Source organism: Lissotriton vulgaris, chromosome 2_1, assembly GCF_964263255.1.
Source record: "Lissotriton vulgaris chromosome 2_1, aLisVul1.2, whole genome shotgun sequence".
Classification (NCBI taxonomy): domain Eukaryota; kingdom Metazoa; phylum Chordata; class Amphibia; order Caudata; family Salamandridae; genus Lissotriton; species Lissotriton vulgaris.
The window spans coordinates 884,547,595-884,569,370 of NC_141687.1; the positions used below are offsets into that span (position 1 = coordinate 884,547,595).

The 21,776-nt window shown below is 45.4% G+C and overlaps 1 protein-coding gene across 3 annotated transcripts in view; it reads right to left on the reverse strand.

Annotated features, from left to right (window-relative positions):
* Nucleotides 1-1,516: 1,516 nt before the first annotated feature.
* Nucleotides 1,517-21,776, reverse strand: part of NIPAL3 (NIPA like domain containing 3) — a 190,700-nt gene continuing 170,440 nt past the window's right edge. The window contains exons 12-13 of one of the 3 annotated variants that reach the window (XR_015308435.1): nucleotides 3,645-9,072; nucleotides 1,517-3,539 (exon numbers count right to left, since the gene is read on the reverse strand). Coding sequence is in view for 2 of the 3 variants with exons in the window: in XM_086956406.1 (XP_086812532.1) it covers nucleotides 8,873-9,072 (200 nt within the window). In the remaining variant the exon portion in view is untranslated. Of the gene's footprint in view, nucleotides 9,073-21,776 lie in introns of all 3 variants that reach the window. The other 2 variants (XM_086956406.1, XM_086956408.1) reach the window with 2 other exon arrangements.

Consider the following 21,776-nt stretch of genomic DNA (forward strand, 5'->3'; position numbering starts at 1 on the left):
ATAAATGAGAACTGGGGTTCTTAAATAACACACACTGAGCGAAGGTCCTGAGGCAAGAGTGCTGAGTCAGCTGAGATGTAGAGCATCCATCTATGTATGCTAAGGTACGGGGTCTGCCACTAATCCCAGAGATCTTTAATATATAATCATTCAGATTCAATAGAAGGGAGGAGGGGTTTAGGCCAATCTGTCTTATAACATGATAGGGCTTTTTATGATACATTGTTTGTTAACCATGCTAATTGTATTTTTGGTATGCATTTGTAGTCTAATTGCAGTGCAAATACGGCATCTTTGAGCACGATGATTTCAATAATATGAACTTCGTTTGTGTCTCTTGTTTATCTTATTGTGGACAAGTACAAGAGAGAGAGAGAGAAAGGGTGTGTCCTGTTACTGCGATCCCTGAGAGGATTAAGAGTGTTGTGTTCTGTAGTGCCAACTCACTTGTTTCTCTGGAAAGGTCAGGAAGGCAAGTGAACACTAAAGATAGTCAGACTCTGGATCATATATACTGAGGTGATGTGGTGACAGTCCCTAAATGCTGTTGTTCTATGGTCCCAAGCATAGTTCTGTTCCTGAGCAGAATCCCTGCAACCGTACTGTATTGTAATCTTTATACAGGCCGCAGTACCCCGATGTGGGGCGCGGACACGCTTGCCCACATGGGTAGCGGGCTACATACCCTTGTGGTCTTCACGCGCAACATGGAAACAGTTCCCACACAGGATCAAAACGAAGCCAACAAATGAAGACATACAAGAACACAGAAGACTGCTGGGAAATAGTTAGGAATGTACTGCTTGGAAAACCGGAAGTAAAGCCATTCTGACGATCAGATAGTTTAGAGGAGTTACCTAAAGTTATTAGTTGGTACACACTATCTTTAACCCCTTCCATGCTCATGACGAGCTCAGCTCGTCATGAAGCACAGTTGAGCTGTGCTGATGACGAGCTGAGCTCGTCATGAATAATGGAGCTTTCCTTACTTCAGCACAGGGGAAAAATAACCACAGCAGCGATGTGGTTAAGAAGACAGGATTAAAACTTCTACTATGATCAATTCGTTGTCAAAGGAAAAGTCAGAAAAAAAACCTTCTACTCGTTTTTATACACTCTAAAAACATCTTTGCTTTGTGTGGGTGCACCTGTTCTAATGAAAGTAAGGTGAAATACAAAGCAAAAATCACTGGTAACACTAAAACAGTATTTCTGAAGCTGTGTAGCTAACACAAATGTAGGCCAGCACAGAGTCATTTGCATTAAAAAGTATTTCTTGAAATAAAGATGTAGCTATGCCCAGCAAAAAATATTCACAAGTTAATTTCGGCAACACTCACAATGGAGGATTATGCTTCTCAGGAACAGCTCACATTTTATTTTATAGAAAATATTGAATCATATTGTACTGGTATATATGTATCACTTTCTGTAACTCCTTTGTGGCCTAAAGGACTATTTCTTTTGTTTTCTAATAAAATCATGTGCACTTGTTAATTAACACTCATTCAAAGTACAGTCTCTATTTTAACTTTATTCATCATGTTTTAAACATTCCGACTTAGCCACAAAGATATGACAAGAGATGTGCATAATACCTCAGGATATTTTCTGTACAAACATGGACAATGTACTTAATTATTTTACAAATTACAGCAGTGAGCCTACCCCATAGGATAGCGCAACACCATACAAATCGAAATAAGCAAAGAGGACAAAATAAAGAAAAAAACTGCAAAAAAAATAAAATAACTTGCTTTTTTCTACTACATTTATTTAACTTAGAGAACTCTGCCATTCAATCCTGCAAGTCTGAAAATTTGGTAATAAATGTCCATCTGAACAACTACCTGTAAGTTGGTTTTGTAGTCCAAACACAATGATAACGCATTAGTTAACCTTTACAAGCTCTAATCTTTTTTTTATGTCCCATTTGTCAAATTAAAGTGACATCTTTAGCTACAAAACATTCATTATGTTTACATGCAGGCTAAAATTCTCAAATATTGTTGCTCAATAGCATCATGCTTGAAAATATAGTACATTGAATGGTCATATATTGCAAGTATTTTACATATAGTGCACATGTATTTGAAAAAAGTTAACACATACTTAACCTAGTTCTAAACTTAAAATTAATGAAGGCACAAGTCATTTCAGTATGTGTTGCATATAAACAGTGGCAAAGCAGACTGCAAATAAATTGAAACACACAGAAAATGGCTGAATAATAGCACATTAAAGTCTTTCATACCAGGGATCCAATTCCAAATAGGGGAATTCAATACTGTACTAATGATGCCTTCCTAAATAGGGCCAAAAGTGTGAAAACCTGTGCATACCAAAATATTCGAGGAAATCGCTTCATTTTCAATGAACCATTATTTTGAACATATAGAATTTATATCAAGACTTTACAAAGAAATTAGATTTTTTTAATCAAATGCTTTTTGGAAAACTGTGATTTTCCCCATTTGTGTTTAGTAACCCACTGCACCATTGACTTGACTAACAGCTGCGGGACAGTTGGGTTTGAGCAAGCATAAGACTAATCGTTGTTGGATTACATACACTTTAAAATAAAGTTTTGGAGATGTGCCCATATTTGCTTTGCATCTTTCACTTTCTCAGCTACCAACAGGCATGTTGTTTTTTCTGAAATAAGTCACCATTAACATGAAGTCTATTTCAATTAAAGAGGTTAAATGAGATCTAAAGAGAATCATAACGTGTGTTGGAGAATCTTTTATTTTAGTTCCTTAATGTCACAGTGATTCCCAAAATAAACTTTAGATAGCACTTGGGAATCTGGGTGGCAAACTGCCTAGGAAAACCCTAATAGCATAACAGCAAATTCTAACCTGCAGCAGTTTCTTTCATGCTTTAGAAAACATTAAGTGAAAGGGCTACAAGTTACCTTGTTTGCATGTCTAGGTTCATAATAGACTGTACTGTCATCTATAAATAATTCACACAGGCTTTGCCAGGACTGCTATTAGAAGAAGATGTTTGCACATTAATTTGATTGTCCAATCTAGCAGTAACATCCTGCAAAACACAACAGGGGCCATGTTGCAGAATGTGGCGTGCTCTCTTTGAGCTGGGCAACCCTTTCAAAAGGTGCCCCCTGCGCAAACAAGGAGAGTGTGTTCCGTATTTTATTGAATGAACAGCCCTCAGGTCAGCTACAAAGTCGAGCTTTGAAGCAGCCGCTCTGTGTTTCACTGTGCAGGCGGCAACCCATCTGCGCTTTTAAGAGGGATTAGCGATCCCCTTGCAGGCGGGTGCAGTGAGTGACTGCATCCACCTGCAAGGAGATGTCTGGGGGGTTCATAGGGCCCTCTTTCTCCTCTCCAGTGGGCTGCTATCAGAGGGCCCACTGTCAGTGCGCCTCCTGACAGCTTCTTTTGCCTCTGTGCCCTCGAATATGGTCACGTCCCCATGCAAATGAGGAAACACCCTCTGGTGATAGTGCTGGTGCTATATGTGCACCAGCGCTATCTGTAGAACCAGGGCCGGACTGGGAACCAGAACCGGCCCTGGCAAAGAGCTCGGCCGGCCCCCTCCCCCCCTCACCCCCCCCCCCCACCCTGCGGGAGGAGGGGGAGTTGTGACCGCGCTCTGTGCCAGGGCCGGTTTTCGGCCGTTTTTGTTACAGGGCCGTTTTTGCAGCATAACGGCCCTGTAACAAAAACGCCCCCCAGGGGGCCAAAGCCGGCCCCCAACCATGCGGCCCACCGGGGGATTGCCCGGTGCCCATAACGGCCAGTCCGGACCTGTGTAGAACAGGAAGGGCTGCACAAGCGTCTGCAGCCCTTTCTGTAGTACCAAAGCACCGCGGGGACTTGCAAATCGGGCACACATGCCTGTTGGACCCCTGGGGCACTTTCCATAATACGGCCCCAGAGGGCCTTGGACACGTGCTATTTAATGACAACGGTGTAAATAGCATAGTAGAACACTCATGAACTTATTATGGGAAACCAACTATGTAACAGCAAAATAATCCACTTACAATATAATATTTAATGACAAAACTGTTGACAGAGACCTAAATCAGTACAACAGGCTATTTAATTCAACCTCTCTTCTAACATTTCACCACTCTGTACAATTTGGTAAAACCATTATTATTGAAATACACATATACAGAAAATAAGTCGCTTTACAATGAATGGAATAACAAGTCCATCAACATTTTAACTGAAGTACAATTCTAATGAAGGGCAGGTGATTATTTACAAAAACGGTTTAATCAAAATGAACATTATAAATAACTGCTTTCTCTTAAGGCACTGTCATTTGGAAGAGTTCATAACACTCACTGTTAACAAAGAAGACTGAACGAAGGGGGTTTTCCATACAACCACTCATTTGAGACACACTGTCAAAAGAGGAAAGGGTGAATGAGGTTAAGATGGGCTGAGGAGGAAACCAGACAAGTAAGAATGGGAAGGAATTGAGACCTGCAGGAAGAAGAAACTGAAGACCGCGGACACATTAAGAGAATGGAAGTAAAACATTGATGGAGATTAAACTAGTAGGCAGGGACAGTCAACTGGGTACAGGAGGACAGCTAAAGAAAGCAAAATAAACATGGGGGAGAAAATTTAATTGATTCAAACATGGACTGGGAAAAATAATGAGATGGGCTTGGGACGGGGACATAATATTCCTTTTGCAAGACAGGGCTCTGTACAAAGCAGGATTGTTTACAGCAAGCTGTGCATATTAAAATGTGCAATTGACAAAGACTGCCAATCTCAATTTATATGCCATGTTTGTGAAGAGACAGAATGAAGACTGCTGCAGGCGACAGAAAATGAAGGATAATTAGGAAGTCTGGTACAAACTTGTGCCTTGTTAAAGAACCGTTCAAAATTATTCACAATTCTATCATTTAAGGGCAAAACGTTCTTAAAGACTGCAGCAAATGACACATTTTGCAATAACATGACTTGCGTTTCGATTTTTCTTTTATAGCATTCTATTTTGGGATAAGCACCTTTAAGAATTTTGCTGAAGAATGTACCTTTAATAGAAAAAATGGCTTAACTGTGTTCTTTGCAACAATGGTAATATGAAAAGTGTGCCAGCATTGGACAATGTAAAGGTGAAACCTGAGCTGAACTAGCTGAAATATACAGACAATGAAAACAATGAAGAGCTATTTAGTATAGAATGCCAACATTATGAGAATGTTTGTAATTTGTATGTTGTTGAATGGCCCTCAAACAGGCTAAATAGAACGAGAATCACCCATTTCCTTTTATATAAACAAAGTTGTGCAATTAATTTTTAATACATTTTCCATTCTGCTACATAACACTTCTTTACTTCCGGAGACCAAATTACCAGCCATAATATACTTTTGCAGTGGTAAATCAATAAGGCTGAAGCTAGACGAGGCAAACAGACTGCAACGAAGAGCTAGCCAGAATAAAGCTTCCACTTACAAAATGGTATACAGAGTAATGATTCCAGACAGAAAGAGATCTAGATCAGGTCTCTGCTTGGAAAAGTTTATTTCTCAGCCCGTTGATTTCACTTTTACCTTTTAGGGGTAGGAGAACTGATTGAATTTGGTTACATAGGCAAATGAACACCTAATGAAAATCAAAATGTACTTGATGCGTCTCAAGGAATTAACAATGATTAACATCCTTTGCAAAGGGTGTTAACTGCTGTTTAGTATCAGCCCTGCAATTCAACAAGAAGTTGAAGACACATAAGTAGAGGTCATTAACAGTGGTTAACAGCACAGCATTTGTCCAATGAAGACATTCCTGTCCCGTCATCTCAGCTGTCCCAGTTTGCTCTATACCCTGTTTCACCCACACTGAGGATAGAATGCAAACAAACAGCACTAGCAAGCACCAGCACTTAGACAGTATAACAAGTTAGTCACATATGTACTATTTTCTAGAGCTCTGCACTTCAATTACAGCAAACGTACAATGGGTAAGGCCTCCACAGTGACCTAAACCCCCAGAATCCCATTTGGAATCAAGGCTTCATAAGCTGCAAAGAATCCTAATTACTTTTGAAGCAATGGGTGCTTTTAAATCAAATGTATCGTTTTCACTTAAAATATGGCCTTCAGAAAGGCAGTTTTCCAAGTAAAACACTCTTAAGGCACATAAGCAAAATGCAGAAAATATATTACACTATTAAAAACATTTCTGAGATCCAATTGTAGGTAAAGCAGTTTATCTGAAGGAAACACAACTTGATAGAAGGACACTTATCACAGGATTGGAAAAGCAGCTTTCAGGACATCCTGGACGTCCATGCTCAATGCCAAAGAGGGTTGAAAGGAACCTGAAGAGAAAACCTTGCATTGAATATTTTAAAATTCCATCAGGCTTATGTTATGATTATCCCCAATGGCAATAACAATCCTTTCTCATTTGAAGAAAGTATGGTTTAGGTTTGAAAGGCAATTCTTCTCATTTCAGGAGGTAAAATAAACACCTTGTGTTGAAAACAAAACCTTTTTATTTATTTGATTGAAATTCTGATTGGGAATGCATCATAGCTAGGTCTTTATAAGCTAAGACCACTTCAATTGGGAACATAGAGGAAGAGGTTAATATAATCTATCTAGAATAATTGCATCATTTTTATAACTAATCAAAAATGTAAAAAAAATAATTCTCAATAAATTCCGAGTTTAAAAATGGTCATCAGGACAAGATCAAATACTGTATAATCTTATGCACAGAACTCTACATCTTCCATGTCTCCAAATAAGGATAGCAGAAGTACTTTTTTCCGGCCACACTGCCTTCCTTGTCACTTGCCAGTAGCAGAGATAGCAAGGATGGCCATTTGTCTTTGTTCACAGTAAACCTATTTTGCTGCACAAAATCCCTGGAACCAACTGCATGTTTTATCTTGAACCAAATGATTTATTTTAATTAACTATCTTATCCTAGGCTTTGTCATTTAAAATTGTAGGAGAAAGCAAAGTTGGTATACTGGCGGATGAGATAACACAGATTTACAGTCCTAACACTTCAGATTTAAGGATTTGTGAATTGCAGTAATCAATCAAGGTTTTGTTTTAAGACCTCTGAAACGTAGTCAAAACAGTACAATGTGTGGCTAGCATCAGTTTTGATAAGAGCTGTTTGAGTTATGTTCTGTAAGATTTAGTGATTGCATGATGTAGCAACAACAAGGTTTAACACATGGCATAATTTAAGAAAATACTATGGTGCTGATGACGTTCATTTTAGAAAAATATATCTAACCAGTGTTGTCACGTGCTACACGGTCATTAATTAACCCCTTCCGTGCTTCGAAAGTCCAACGGTCGTCGCGTGCACTACCTCGCTGGTGCTGCGCACGACCGTTGGACGTCCGAATCCCGTTAGCGCGATCGAACGTCTGCACTGGGGCGGAATGTTCGACGCGCTAAACGGGTTAATATGACCTACTCAAAGGAGCGGAGTCAAAAAAAAATATCATGTTAAGGAACGGCATAGAGGAAATTAACTGCTTTTTTTGGTCATTGGACTGGAAATATTGATTTGCTGAAGGTAAATACACCTACCTACAAGATTTATTTTTCCCCTGGGCAATCATTAGATAAGCAGAAGCCGCAACACAAGGACTTCACATGCCACTTTCCATCTACTTACTGCTCGTTGTATCAGACACTTGCCCCACACTACCTGCATGTGGATGACAGCTTGTCTCAGAAAAGCACTGGAATCCCTGACTTAACTAATCATGCTAAAAGGGACAGGTGATTCACTATGATAAGATATGACAAAACTGTTAGGCATATGTGTATTATTATGACCGTCATGGTTTTTATCAGCTTATATACAAGTAATGTAGTTACTAGCTGCTAATATTTGGAACATTTTACTAACATGTAGTTACTAAAATGTTACATCCTAGTTTCACAATAGTTAATAGTGGCAAAAGGCCTTAGCAGCAGTTTTCAAAATAGTCGGATTACCTCAAGAGTTTTGTGTGTAAACAATTAATATAAGCTGTAAAAATGCTACAGGTGTCTATCTGAACATATGCATGGCATTATTCAGAGGCACAATTTTTAATTTCCATTTCATTGGAAATTCTCCATATCACAATATACATAACAGTGTGATACATATAGATAGACGGTACAAAAAGTGCATCACAAATGAATTCACAAAGAGCACTTCAACTTAAATAACTATGCAAGAGCCTTGCCACACAATTACACACACCGAACCACTTGGTATTTTACCTAATACCAGATCTGCCACTCCATAAAAGTCAGTAGTCCTTTCAAGTAAAGTACTTTTTTTTTTACTTCTTAAACAATGTAGAGAACACCCAAGGCAAATCGAATTACGAGTGACAGTCTATTAAAGTGAGTGCCAAACAAACAGATCTGCCCTCTATAACAAATGCACCCCTTAAAGAGGCAATGAGGATGATACCCAAACGTTGGTGATATCTGAAAAGAAAGATCGATATTATGGAATACAGATCCAGTCTAAAAAATCTGAAGAGAACACACACAAAAAAATAAAAAAAAGACAGAAACAAAAAGGGTGGGTTACAGAGTAAACTCAGAGAAAAGCTAGCACAAAAGAGCTGTCCGATTGCAGAATCGAAGCCTACACCTTTGAAAGCTGCATTCACAGGTTTATGGTCATCTTATGGCACCAAAGGTTTGCAACAAGTTGGAAATATTTAAGAGCCAACTGGTGGTATGGTCTCAGCTGTTTAATACATTAATTTATATAGAGGCTTTGGTAGTTTATTCCAAATCTATATATTACTCAGCGCATGGTTTAATGTTGGAAACATGGCAAGGAAAATTGCAAATAAATACATTTTTATAAAAAAAAGTAATTCCTATACAGTCTCATTCCTTTTTGTTATGATCCAAGTCATGCTGAAGAGTTCCTGAAGGTCCTGTGACATTGTGTTGCTCCTGTACCACTGGCAGTGTAGCAGTTGCATACATTTCCGAGAAACCGTCATTGCTTGCAAGGGCGCCATATGAAAAGGAACTGTTGAGGTCTGGTTGAATTGCACTCCCAGTGTCGTACACATTATTCACATCTAAAAAGACAAACAAAATATATTATGATAAAACAAACAACAGTTGACAAGTTGTATTCCTGTTTTACTCCACTATTTGTTTGTGCTAGACAGCTGCTAGTCAGATAGGTTTCAGTGAAGACTAAGGCGATCAGTAATCCAGTAATCTGATTTGGCTGAATACATTTACGTAAAGTGGGTATTAAGAGTTGTGTGGGAACACCTCACTTCAGAATGCCTTGCCCTTGCTAATTTTGCCAAGGAAATCGTTGAAAGAATGTGAAGCAGGTTATGGGCTGGAAAAAACATGCAAGAATTGTGTGTAAAGACAGATTCTGCAGTAACTCCCAATTAAGAGCCAATGTTCTAGCAAAACAGCCCAGAAATGCTTTAGAACATGTTATTACTTACCTTAGAAAACACCTTTTCTGGTAGGATTATCTAACCACAGATTTCTCACCTTGTGAAGTACCCCAGGCACCAGACTGGATACAGAAACGTTATTATATTTTTTTAGCAATTCTCTTGCATGCCGTAAAGTGGTGTTGTGCGCTCAGAGTCCGATCCATCCCACCTTGGAGGTGACGCCAGGATCCCTGTACCTACGACACCTCTGCGCGGAGGTGCTTTTCTTTATGATCTCTGTCCGCGCAATTGGACTCAGAGATATCAAATCAGATAGTTTGTGCCGATCTTTAGATTGCCATCTTATTAATGGGCAGATGAGTCCATTCCACACAGCAGGGACATTAGTGGGTTGATGATGAATCTGAAGTTAGAGTCTCTACTAGAACAAGCTTTACCACAGGAAAGTAACTTGTGCTTTTGATAGTGACTTCTAACCACAGATTTCATACCTTTTGAATAGATACCAAAGCACTACACCTCTGCAGGCAGTGGGCCTGTGGAAAGGCTCAGATCATAAAATCCTGCAAGACCAATGATGCAAAGGGCTCCTTATGTCGGACCAGGCTTGAGGCAGTAATGCTTGGTGACTGTGTGGCGAGTCGCCCACGGAGTAGCCTGGCAAATATCTAAGGCTTGCATACTGTGTGCCACCGCATTAGTTGCAGCCTTCACTCTGGTAGAGTGAGCACAGGCAAATCTTCCATGGGCTGATTTTTGGCTAGCCCACAGTAGGTCTTAATACATAACATAGTCCATCTGGAGGTGGTCTTTTGCACAGCCTTTCCCTTCTTGGCCACAGAGAAACCGACAACAAGTTATTCATTCTGTAACTGCTCTTTGATCTGATCGACATAGAAGCGAATTGCTCTTTTTGGGTCGAAGCAATGAGCTGTACTTCCTTCTTGGTGAGGTAAAGTGTTGGACAGAAATCTAGCAAGGTGATGGACTGCCCCAGGTGGAAGGGCACGATCCTTTGGGTGGAATGTCACTTTTGTGCAGGGGACTCATTTGTCTGAGAAGAAAGAGGTCTATGGCGGTACCACAAACAATGCCTTGAGCTCAGTCACTTGCCAGGCTGATGTTATGGAGATGAGAAACGCAGTCTCGAAGGTAAGTAAAAAAAGAGAACCACTATGCATGGGTTCAAAGGGAGTGCACATCAAGTATTTGAGAACCAGATTAAGGTGTGGCATCACAAAAGGGGAAGCATGTGGACCAGCATCTTTAAAAAATGCAAGACAATAGGAGACTTAAAGAAGGATGATTGATCAGGTAAACGTAAAAAGGCTGAAAGGTAACCTATAAGCACAAGTTACTACTTGTGTAAGGAAATATCTGTAAGAGACATTAGTTAGTGATATATACCTTATCTTAGAATATCCCCAGGCGTCAGACTGGATCCGGAAAGTTTTTTCGTCAGCAGTACCGTGCGCGTCGAAAGGTGGCGTTTTGTGGCTCCGCGTCCATCGCTCACGCCGTATGTGCGGAGATGACGTCACGGAGACTACTTAGGCGCCACCCATGAGCGCTGGTGTCAGTTCTGTACAGGATTTTCCCCGCCAGGAACGCAGAGCCATGCAAGAAACGGACCACTGGTGCCATGAAACTAGGGACCTGAAAGGGATGACCTTAACCCTAGAAATCAGTTCGCTGAACGGGAAGGATGGGTGGGGCGGTACTAACTAATGTCTCTTACAGATATATCGTTACACAAGTAGTAACTTGTGCATCTGAAAGAGACAAGTTAGTGATATATTCCTCACCTTAGAATAGATACCCCAGCAATACCAACCCCGGTGGTGGGTCTGCGAACAAGATTACACCAGAAAGTCACGGAGAACAGAACGGCCAAAGAAGCCGTCTCTCTGGACTTGACTGTCAAGGAAGTAAAGCTTGGTAAACGTGTGCAGCGAGGCCCACGTAGCTGCCTGACAAATGTCCTGCAAGGGAACGCTGCGTTGCCCTGGTAGAATGGGCACGCAGCCCCACAGGAGGCTCCTTCTTAGCCAACGAGTAACATGCTTTGATGCACAGAACGCCCCACCGAGAGATGGTTCACTTGTGCACGGGCCGACCTTTTTTGGCACCCACATAGCCAACAAAAAGTTGGTCATTCACCCGGAACTGTTGTGTGTGCTTCAGATAGAAGAAGAGCTCACGTTTTGGGACCAGATAGTGGAGCTTCTCTTCCTCTTTTGAAGGAGGCAGAAAGAAAGTGAACAAAGTGATGGTCTGCCCAATGTGGAAGGGTGTGACAACCTTTGGCAAGAACGAAGGACGAGTCCTTAAAACCACCTTGTCCGGATAAACAGAAAGAAAACAAGGTTTAGAAGAAAGAGCCTGGAGCTCACTCACACTTCTGGCAGAGGGGATAGCTACCAGGAAAGCGGTCTTCAGAGTGAGAATGCGCAAGGGTCAGTTATGAAGGGTTCAAAGGGAGCGCACATCAGATAGGTCAAGACAAGATTTAAGTCCCATCGAGGCATTATAAAAAAAGGCATGAGATTAAACGTGTGTAATGCCTTTGAGGAAGCGATTAACAACCAGGGACTTAAAAAGAGAAGGCTGATCTGTAAGCCGTAAAAAGCCGGAGATGGCCGAAAGATAACCGTTGACAGTGCCCAGAGCAGAGCCCTGCTGGGCCAAAGGAAGAAGGAACAGAAGGACCTCGGAAAGAGGGGCAGAAAGGGCATCCACAGCATTTGCTGTGCACCATGGCAAAAAGAAATGCGTTACTTACCTGTAACAGCAGTTATCCAGTATTGGTGTCTTTCATAGATTCACATGCCTGAATCATTCCCCGTCGTCGAGACGGGAGCCTCCGGTACATAAAAAAGTAATGTCCTATAGACATACATAGAGAAAATAGGCCTAGGGCCTCACCTTAGTAGCCTTTCCTGGTCCTTATGCAAAAAGGACCAAACTCTCAGAGTCAGCCAATCAGCTCCGACCTCCCTCTAGAACCTTCCTGGGAGGAGCCTCAGTCCCTCAGATTTTCGTACGCACCCAGCTAGGTAGGCGTAATAGTGTTAGAGAGGGATGTGAGTCCTTCCAGGGGAGGTGGGAGGGTTGCATGTGAATCTATGAAAGACACCAATACTGGATAACTGCTGTTACAGGTAAGTAACGCATTTCTTATCCAGTATTAGGGGTGTCTTTCATAGATTCACATGCCTGAATCAGAGTAGTTAGCAATAAGATATGCACATTTGTGATGCAAAGTTGCCCTGTAGTCATGTCAGACAATACACAGATTATCTTACAACATGGGAATGATAGCATAAGCAGAATAACACAGGAACAAAGAATGTGCATACCTGGATCGCGGGATGTAGGAAGGCTCACCTCACTGAAAGAGATGGCGAAGCACCGCCTGGCCCACTGCTGCATCCTTCTGAAGTTCGATATACAGGCAGTAGTGTCTGGAGAAAGTGTGCATATAAGCTTTGCACTGAACTTGGCCGCCATCTTACATTGGGAAGGCTGGCCGAGAGCTCTGCGCCCCTCCCGCCCTACCAGGGTATTTAAAACGCATCTTTAGCGATCATCAGTAATTTGCAGTTTGTTTCCCTCTGAGGCGGAAGCCGGAGGTCTGTTTGTGCTCTCTTGCACCTTTGCCACATTGTATTTTTGGTAAAAACGATTGAGACACGAATTGTTTTTATCACGCTGTACATATTTTAATTAGAGCGCTTTTATAGTACTGTCTTCGTCAAGGCTCGAACTTCCCTCCACAGCGCCGCTGTATCCAGGCGCAGGGAAGCTTTGCACTGAACTTGGCCGCCATCTTACATTGGGAAGGCTGGCCGAGAGCTCTGCGCCCCTCCCACCCTCCTCCCGTCCCGCCCAAAGTATGAATAAAAACAACATTTCCGCCCGTCCGCGCAGCGGGCGGGCGCAGCGGGCGCGCCGGTGGCGCGCCAAAGGCGCGCCAAAGGCGGGCCCGTCTGCGCCGGGACCGGGCCTAGGGCCATAACCCCTGCCCCTCGCCTTTCCTACACCCGCAAGGCACTTTTGGAGTTTTGCCCATCTCACGCCTCATTGTGCACTAAACTAGATGTATCCTTCATCCAGTCCGCACCACTTATACAATGCTCACACTGCAATGTCCCATCAGTGACTACCAACCTAATTATGGATGCCAAATCCTTTACTTCCGAGGCTGACACATATGTCTCCATGGCACTTATTAACGCGCGCTCCCTGGGCAAACATTGCCAGGATATAGCTGACCTCATTAGCGACTCCAATCTAGATGTGCTCTACATTACAGAGACATGGTCCGACGAGGCATCTGCCCCCGACTATGTCACGGCAGTCCCCCCAGGCTATAATGCCTACCGACAGGATAGGCCCATAGGAAAAGGAGGAGGAATAGCTATTATAGCGAGAGACCATTTTAAAGTTCGCTGCTCGCCTATCCCCATCAACTCATGCGAAGACATGCTTTTTGATATAAAGTTGTCCCCCACCTATAATTTCAAGGGAACACTGATCTACAGACCACCGGGGACAAGATCTGCGTTTCTCGCAAATCTCAGTAACATCACTGAGTCTATAGCATCAGAAGACTATCACAATCATGGGAGATTTTGATTTTTATTTAGAGCTTCTCAGTGATAGGGATACCACAACCCTTGTATCTGACCTAGACATAATGGGCCTTAGACAACTGGTTACAACTCCCACCCACCAGGCAGGCCATACGCTAGACGGAATTTTTACGAATGTGGAAGGACTGTGTATCACCTCAGTTCTCCCCATGACCTGGACAGACCATTCAGTCATTTTCAGTAGACTCACCATCAAAGGTTCACAGAGAATAAAAGCAGCCCCTGCGAAAAAGAGCACGTTCAAAGCATGGAAGGACATTAATCCTAATGACCTAACGCTGCTTCTCAACACCACAATGCCGGAATTATCCACTGACCCCACCACCGCAACCAACCAATTCCATAAATGGCTGGGAGATGCCACGACTCAGTTCGCACCTACCAAATCAATATCTAAAAACAGAAATACGCCTAAAGCTCTGTGGTACACGGCAGAACTTAAAACCCAAAAACAGTTAACCAGGAACTTGGAAAGACACTGGCGAAGAACTTATGAAAGTGAAAACAAGGAAAAATATAAGAAAGCCCTGGCCACTTATAAAGCTATGATAATAGCAGCAAAAAAAGATTTCTTTACACATCACATAGAAACTGCTAAAAATTCTAGCAAACAGCTATATCACATTGCCAAAACCCTTGCGGGCAATGCCCCGGACCTTAACCCACCTCCATCGCAAGCACTATGTGATGCTTTATCGGAGTTCTTTTTTGCAAAGGTTAATGACATCTATCAAGCCTTCAACTTAGATCAGGCCAGTAGCAGTGTTACCACTCCCATGGCCAGTTCCAATACCACCTTGACTTGTTTTAGCCCCCTTACTACTGACCAAATTAAGGGCATAGTAACAACAATCAAAGCTGGATCAGCCCTCGATCCATGCCCAACCTCCGTACTCGCCACTGTACCAGAGACAGTCATCCCCATTATAACTTTGGTTTGTAATACTATTCTGGCATCCGGATTTTACCCTAACTCCCTTAAAAACACCTTGATCAAGCCTCTGCTTAAAAAGCCTGGGTTAGATAAAGGTGAATTAAAAAACTACCGCCCCATAGCAAGTCTCCCTTTTTTAGCAAAGGTCATAGAAAAGGCCATGAACCAGCAGCTATCAGCTTACATAGAAAATAACAATCTGCTTGATGACACGCAGTTCGGTTTCCGCAAACATCATGGCACCGAAACCGCCCTCAAAGCAGCTGATGACATAAGAGTCATCCGCGACCAGGGAGGAACTGCCTTGTTAGTTCTCCTGGACTTGACAGCTGCTTTCGACACGGTTGACCACAAGATCTTGGTCGACCGTGTCGAGAGGATGGGCATCACGCTCACGGCTAGGGACTTACTTGCTTCCTTTCTGGCCAACAGAACTCAGGCGGTCACAGTGGGCCCCTTCCAGTCGGCTGACTTGTCGCTACCGTGTGGGGTACCCCAAGGCTCATCCCTAAGTCCGACACTATTTAATATATATGTGTCGGACCTTGCTAGTGTCATCAAAGCACACGGGATGGGCCTAACCTCATACGCTGACGACACCCAGCTGGTGCTGGCTATAAAGGGCGACGGACAGAGGGTGGCAGAAAGATTCCAAAGCGGGATGATTGCTATTGGCGAGTGGATGGCAAAGAATTGCCTAAAGCTTAACTCCGATAAGACGGAGGTGGTCATCTTTGGTAATCTCTCCCCAGCCTGGTCGGCAACCTGGTGGCCAGCGGACTTGGGCACACCTCCCACCCCCACGGTCAAAGTGAGAAATCTAGGCGTCACCTTCGACGACCAGCTTAACTTTATGGCCCATGCAAACAAGGTGGCAGCTAACGCCCATTTCAAGCTCAGAATGGTACGAAAAAAATCACACCCTACTTACCAGACTCAGCAGCAAAAACCTTAGTTACATCTCTAGTGCTTACATCGCTAGACTACTGCAACGGTCTGCTGCTCAGAGCAGAGTTACCAAAAAACTACAGACCGTGCAGAATGCTGCCGCCCGCGTTTTGTCAAAAAAAACCTACGTTTGCACCTATTTCAGACACGCTTAAAAGCCATCACTGGCTGTCCATCCACAATAGGGTCAAATTTAAATCTCTGTGTACAGTATACAAATCCCTACAGGATCAAGGACCTCGATTTCTTAAAAATCAACTGATACCCTACAACCCAACTAGAACTCTTAGATCCACTTCTCTGAACCAATTAGTGGTTCAACGAAGCCGAACAGTCTCTTGGGGCGATCGCCGCTTTTCAATTGCGGCTCCCAGACTTTGGAATACGTTACCTAACCATATAAAAACAAGTCCCACACTTCTTCAGTTTAGAAAAAAACTGAAAACATGGTTATTTAATCAGTAATCCATATCTCCGTACCTCCTGTTCATGGTGAGACATTATTGCATTTTAGCGCCGAGACGCCCAAGGGTAATTGTACGCGCTCTACAAATGGCATTAATAAATAAATAAATAAATAAATATGTCCAAGATCGGCACCCCAGCGAACAGCGCTGCTGATGAGGACATCGCCCTGGTGGAATGTGCCGTAACATGGTCGCTCAAAGGCCGTCCGGCCTTGTCATGGCAGAATGCAATCACTGAGGAGATCCACCTCGAGATGCTTTGTTTCGTGAGAGGCAGACCCATTCTCGGTCTGCTGTAGGCCACAAACAGTTGGGAAGATTTTCTGACAGTCTTAGTTTTGTCTAGGTAGAACTTTAGACATCTCTTGAGATCCAAAGAATGTAGTGCTCTTTCTGCAGCGGTGGAAGGGTTTGCAAAGAAAGACCGAAGGACTATCGGTTCATTGAGATGAAAGTCCGAAGGCACTTTCGGTATGAATTTAGGGTTCGGTCTCAGCACCACCCTGTCCTGTTTGAACTGCATAAATGGTTCCTGAATGGACAGAGCCTGGAGCTCGCTTACTCTCCTGGCAGATGTTAAAGCGAGTAAGAGCGCCGTTTTCCATGAGATGTACTTGATGGATGCTCGATGAATGGGCTCAAAAGGATGCCTCATGAGTTGGTTGAGGACTAGATTGAGATGACATGTCGGAGGGACCTTCCGAGGCCTCGGGAAGGATCTATAAAGTCCCTTTAGGAACTGTTTTACCAGTCTACTGGACCACAGAGAAGGTCCTGTGAAAGTTCTGGTGAACCGTGAGATAGCCACCAGGTGAACCTTTATGGATGCATGTGCCAGTCCTGACTGTGCCAAATGCAGGAGATATGGCAATATCTGCTCGGGTGTGACGTGCAGTGGTCGCAGGCCTTGTTCTGAACACCAAATGCAGAATCTTTTCCATTTGAGAGAGTAGGTTTTGTTGGTACTGTCTGCTCTCGCTTTTGCCAATACATCTCTGCATTCCTGCGGGAGATTCAGGCTACAGAACTCTCTGTCCTCAGGAGCCAGGCTGATAACTTGAGCGATTGTAGGTTCGGGTGTTGTACCTGTCCGTTGGACATCGTTAGGAGGTTCGGCTGTTACCTCAGACGAATCGGTGTCCTGATGGAGAGTCGAAGCAGATCCGAGAACCAGTGTTGTCTCGGCCAGAACGGGGCAATCAGGATCAGGGTACAGGGCTCCGCCTTCATCTTCCTGAGGAGTCTTGGGATCATCGGAAACGGAGGAAAAGCGTACGCAAACACGCTGAACCAACCGATGGAAAAAGCATTTCCCAGTGACCCTTGTTGGGGATGCCAGCTTGCGTAGTTTGGGCATTTGGCGTTCCCCTTGGTGGCAAACAGGTCGATTCCTGGGACTCCCCATTGAGAGAAGATGTGAGTCAGTGCGCTTTCGTTTAGTTCCCACTCGTGGGAGAGGGACCTTTGCCTGCTCAGTGCGTCTGCAATGGTATTGTCCTTGCCTGGGACATAGTCCGCTTTGAGCGTGATTCCATGTAGTAACAGCCAGTTCCAGATCTTCTGCGATTCGCGTGATAGAGTGAGCGAACGCGTTCCTCCCTGTTTGTTGAGGTAGTGCATCGTCGTGGTGTTGTCCGTTTTGACGAGCACCTGGGACTTCTGGATGTGTGGTAGAAATGCCTGCAGTGCCAGATGCACAGCTCTCAGCTCCAAAAGGTTTATATGGAGCTGTTTTTCCTGAGCGTCCCACCTGCCGCTTATCTGAAGGTCCTGGAGGACAGCGCCCCATCCTTCCAGGGAGGCGTCCTTGGTGATCACCAGAGGTGTCGCCGGAAGGAGAAATGGCAGTCCTAAGGTCAGATTCTTGCGGCGCCTCCACCAGTCCAGACTTTTGGATATTTTTGGTGTTATCCGTACGATGTTCTCGAAAGAGCCAGTACTTTGAGTCCATTGGCTCGTGAGAGCCTCCTGCAATGGGCGCATCCTGAGTCTGCAGTGAGGGATGAGGAGTATACAGGAAGACATCATGCCCACAAGGGACTTGTAGGTCCGGACTTTTAGGTTTTTCTTTGACGCCACGGCCGTGGCCAGAGATAATATTTTGTCTGTCCTTTCCTTCGAGGGGAAGGCTCTTGCGCACTCTGTGTCCAAGGTCGCCCCGAGGAAGGTAATTTTTGTTGTAGGGATAATGCAGGATTTCTTGAGATTGAGAGTTAATCCCAGCCTCTGAAAAAGATTGGTGCAGGCGTTGGAGGATTCGGCTGCGCCTATTGCTGAGGGTGCCTTCACCAGCCAGTCGTCTAGGTAGGGGAAGACTTGGTGGCCCATTTGACGCAGGAAAGCTGCCACCGGTGCCAGGCACTTTGTGAAGATCCGCGACGCGGATTTGAGGCCGAACGGGAGGACCTTGAATTGATAATGTTGTCCTGCAACTTCGAACCTCAGGAATTTTCTGTGGCACTTGAGGATGGGGATGTGGTAGTAGGCATCTTGGAGATCCAAGGATGTCATGAAATCTCCTTTTTCTAGAATGCCAAGTATTTCTTGAATCGTCACCATCCTGAACGATTGGCTCCGTAGGAAGGCGTTGAGCGCTCGGAGGTCCAGAATGGGCCTCCATTTGTCCTCTTTCTGGCGTACAAGAAAGAAGTGTGAATAGAAGCCTTTCCCCTTTAGAGGTGTCGGAACACGCTCGATTTCTCCCTTCTGCAGCATCACAGAATTTCCTGGAGAAGCAGGCGTAGGTGTTTGTGTGTCCGTCTGCGGGGAGGTGTTGTAGGAGGGATGGTGATGAATTCCAGGGAATGGCCGAATCTTATAATTTGGAGAACCCACCGGTCCGTGGTGATGTGTTGCCAATTGGTGAGGAAATGGGTCAATTTTCCTCCAATTTGTAATGAGGGAAAGGGTGGCTGGACTGGCTGGAGTAATAGGTCACTGGCGGCCGCCAGTGCCCCTCTTCTGGTTCTTGCCCCTGAAGTTTGATCTTCCGTAGGAAGACTGACGACTTTGTTGTTGTTTGTGTTGGTATTGATTTTTGTTGTTGTAGGAATACGAGGACCTATTCTGATAGGAACCTCGATAAGAGGACTGACCTCTGGATCTGTTGCCTCGAAAGGACTGGTTCCGCGCCTGTAAGGTACCCAGTGCTCTGGCAGTATCGGTGTCCTTCATGGTTTGTAGTGCCTCATCGATCTTGTCCCCAAAAAGGTGCTGGCCGTCGAAGGGCATGTCCAGCACTTTTGATTGCACTTCCTGTCGGAACGACGTCGCTCTAAGCCAGCCTTGACGGCGTAGGACTGCTGCTCCAGCAAGTTGACGAAAGCCGGTCATGGCTGCATCAATAGCACAGTCAATTATTTCCGCTGCGGAGGTTTGACCCTCCATGAGCAGTGCCTTGACTTCACCTTGGACTGTGTCAGGCAGTTCCGCCAAATAGGGGGCTATGTCTTCCCAGAGTTGGCGATTGTAACGCCCCAGCAGAGCAATGGAGTTGGCCACCTTGATGGTTATGGCCGATGTTGTCGTAAATCGTTTCCCTATCGTGTCCAACTTCCTGCCTTCTTTGTCCGGAGGAGCTGACAGAGGGGAGGAAGGGTTGCGGGAGTTCTTCTGGGCCGCCTGTGTAACCACCGAATCTGGTTTGGGGTGCCCATTGAGACAAGCTGCCGCTGTAAGGGGGGCTTTGTAATTTTTGTCCAGGCGTGGGACAACCGCAGGCACAGAAGCAGGCGTCAGCATTAGTTTCTTGCCTTGCTCCCATAGGAATTCTATTATTGGAATAGATGTTGACTTCTGCGTCTGCTCCTTGAAATCGTGTAGGAAGCATTCAGTTTCCGTCGATTCCATGACCATATGGAATCGTTTTGCCGCCCTTTCCACAATTTTATGGAAGCCGCCAATATCCACAGGTGGTGAATCGGCTTGGCGTGGCTGAGGTGAAGCTGGGGAAGATGCGACATACTCGTCCTCTTCATCATGGGCAGAGTGTATTTCCTGGACCTCTCCTTCTTCCAATTCATCATCGTCTTCATCTTCGTCTGACGATACTACCACCTGAGGTTGGATTCTCTCACGGTGGGTTTGAGGGATAGATCGAGACTGTGTCGGGACTGACGCTGACGCCGGCTTATTTACTACTGGGGAACACCAGGAGGTTACATACCCTTGTAATATCGCCATCGGGCTAGCCGTGAGGGAAACGGCAGCAGCGCTCCTCTCCACCAAGACGCTGGGAGGCACACGGAGGGAAAGAACCACACTCCCCAGCAGCCTCTGGGGCGGCAGCGCGCCCGTGACGCGCCAGGAACGCCCGGAGGCGCTAGAAAAAGCCTGACCCCCGGGAGCCAAGGGGGAACACCAGGAGGTTACATACCCTTGTAATATAGCCATCGGGCGAGCCGTGAGGGAAACGGCAGCAGCGCTCCTCTCCACCAAGACGCCGGGAGGCACACGGAGGGACAGAACCACACTCCCCAGCAGCCTCTGGGGCGGCAGCGCGCCCGTGACGCGCCAGGAGGCGCTAGAAAAAGCCTGACCCCCGGGAGCCAAGGGGGAACACCAGGAGGTTACATACCCTTGTAATATCGCCATCGGGCGAGCCGTGAGGGAAACAGCAGCAGCGCTCCTCTCCACCAAGACGCCGGGAGGCACACGGAGGGACAGAACCACACTCCCCAGCAGCCTCTGGGGCGGCAGCGCGCCCGTGACGCGCCAGGAGCACCCGGAGGCGCTAGAAAAAGCCTGACCCCCAGGAGCCAAGGGGGAACCCCAGGAGGTTACATACCCTTGTAATATCGCCATCGGGCGAGCCGTAAGGGAAACGGCAGCCGCGCTCCTCTCCACCAAGACACCGGGAGGCACACGGAGGGACAGAACCACACTCCCCAGCAGCCTCTGGGGCGGCAGCACGCCCGTGACGCGCCAGGAGCGCCCGGAGGCGCTAGAAAAAGCCTGACCCCCGGGAGCCAAGGGGGAACACCAGGAGGTTACATACCCTTGTAATATCGCCATCGGGCGAGCCGTGAGGGAAACGGCAGCAGCGCTCCTCTCCACCAAGATGCCGGGAGGCACACAGAGGGACAGAACCACACTCCCCAGCAGCCTCTGGGGCGGCAGCGCGCCCGTGACGCGCCAGGAGCGCCCGGAGGCGCTAGAAAAAGCCTGACACCCCTCTCGCCCCACGAGACGTGCGCGGGAGCGACCGGGAGAAGCCCGGGACAAGGGCGGGCCCTCTGTGGCCCTCAGAGGCACGAGGAGGACGGGACGGGGCTATCACCCTAACATTTCCATCGCAAGGTACTTTTTTTGATCTCTATCCCACAAGTTTGAGCTCCCTCTCTCATTGTGAGGACT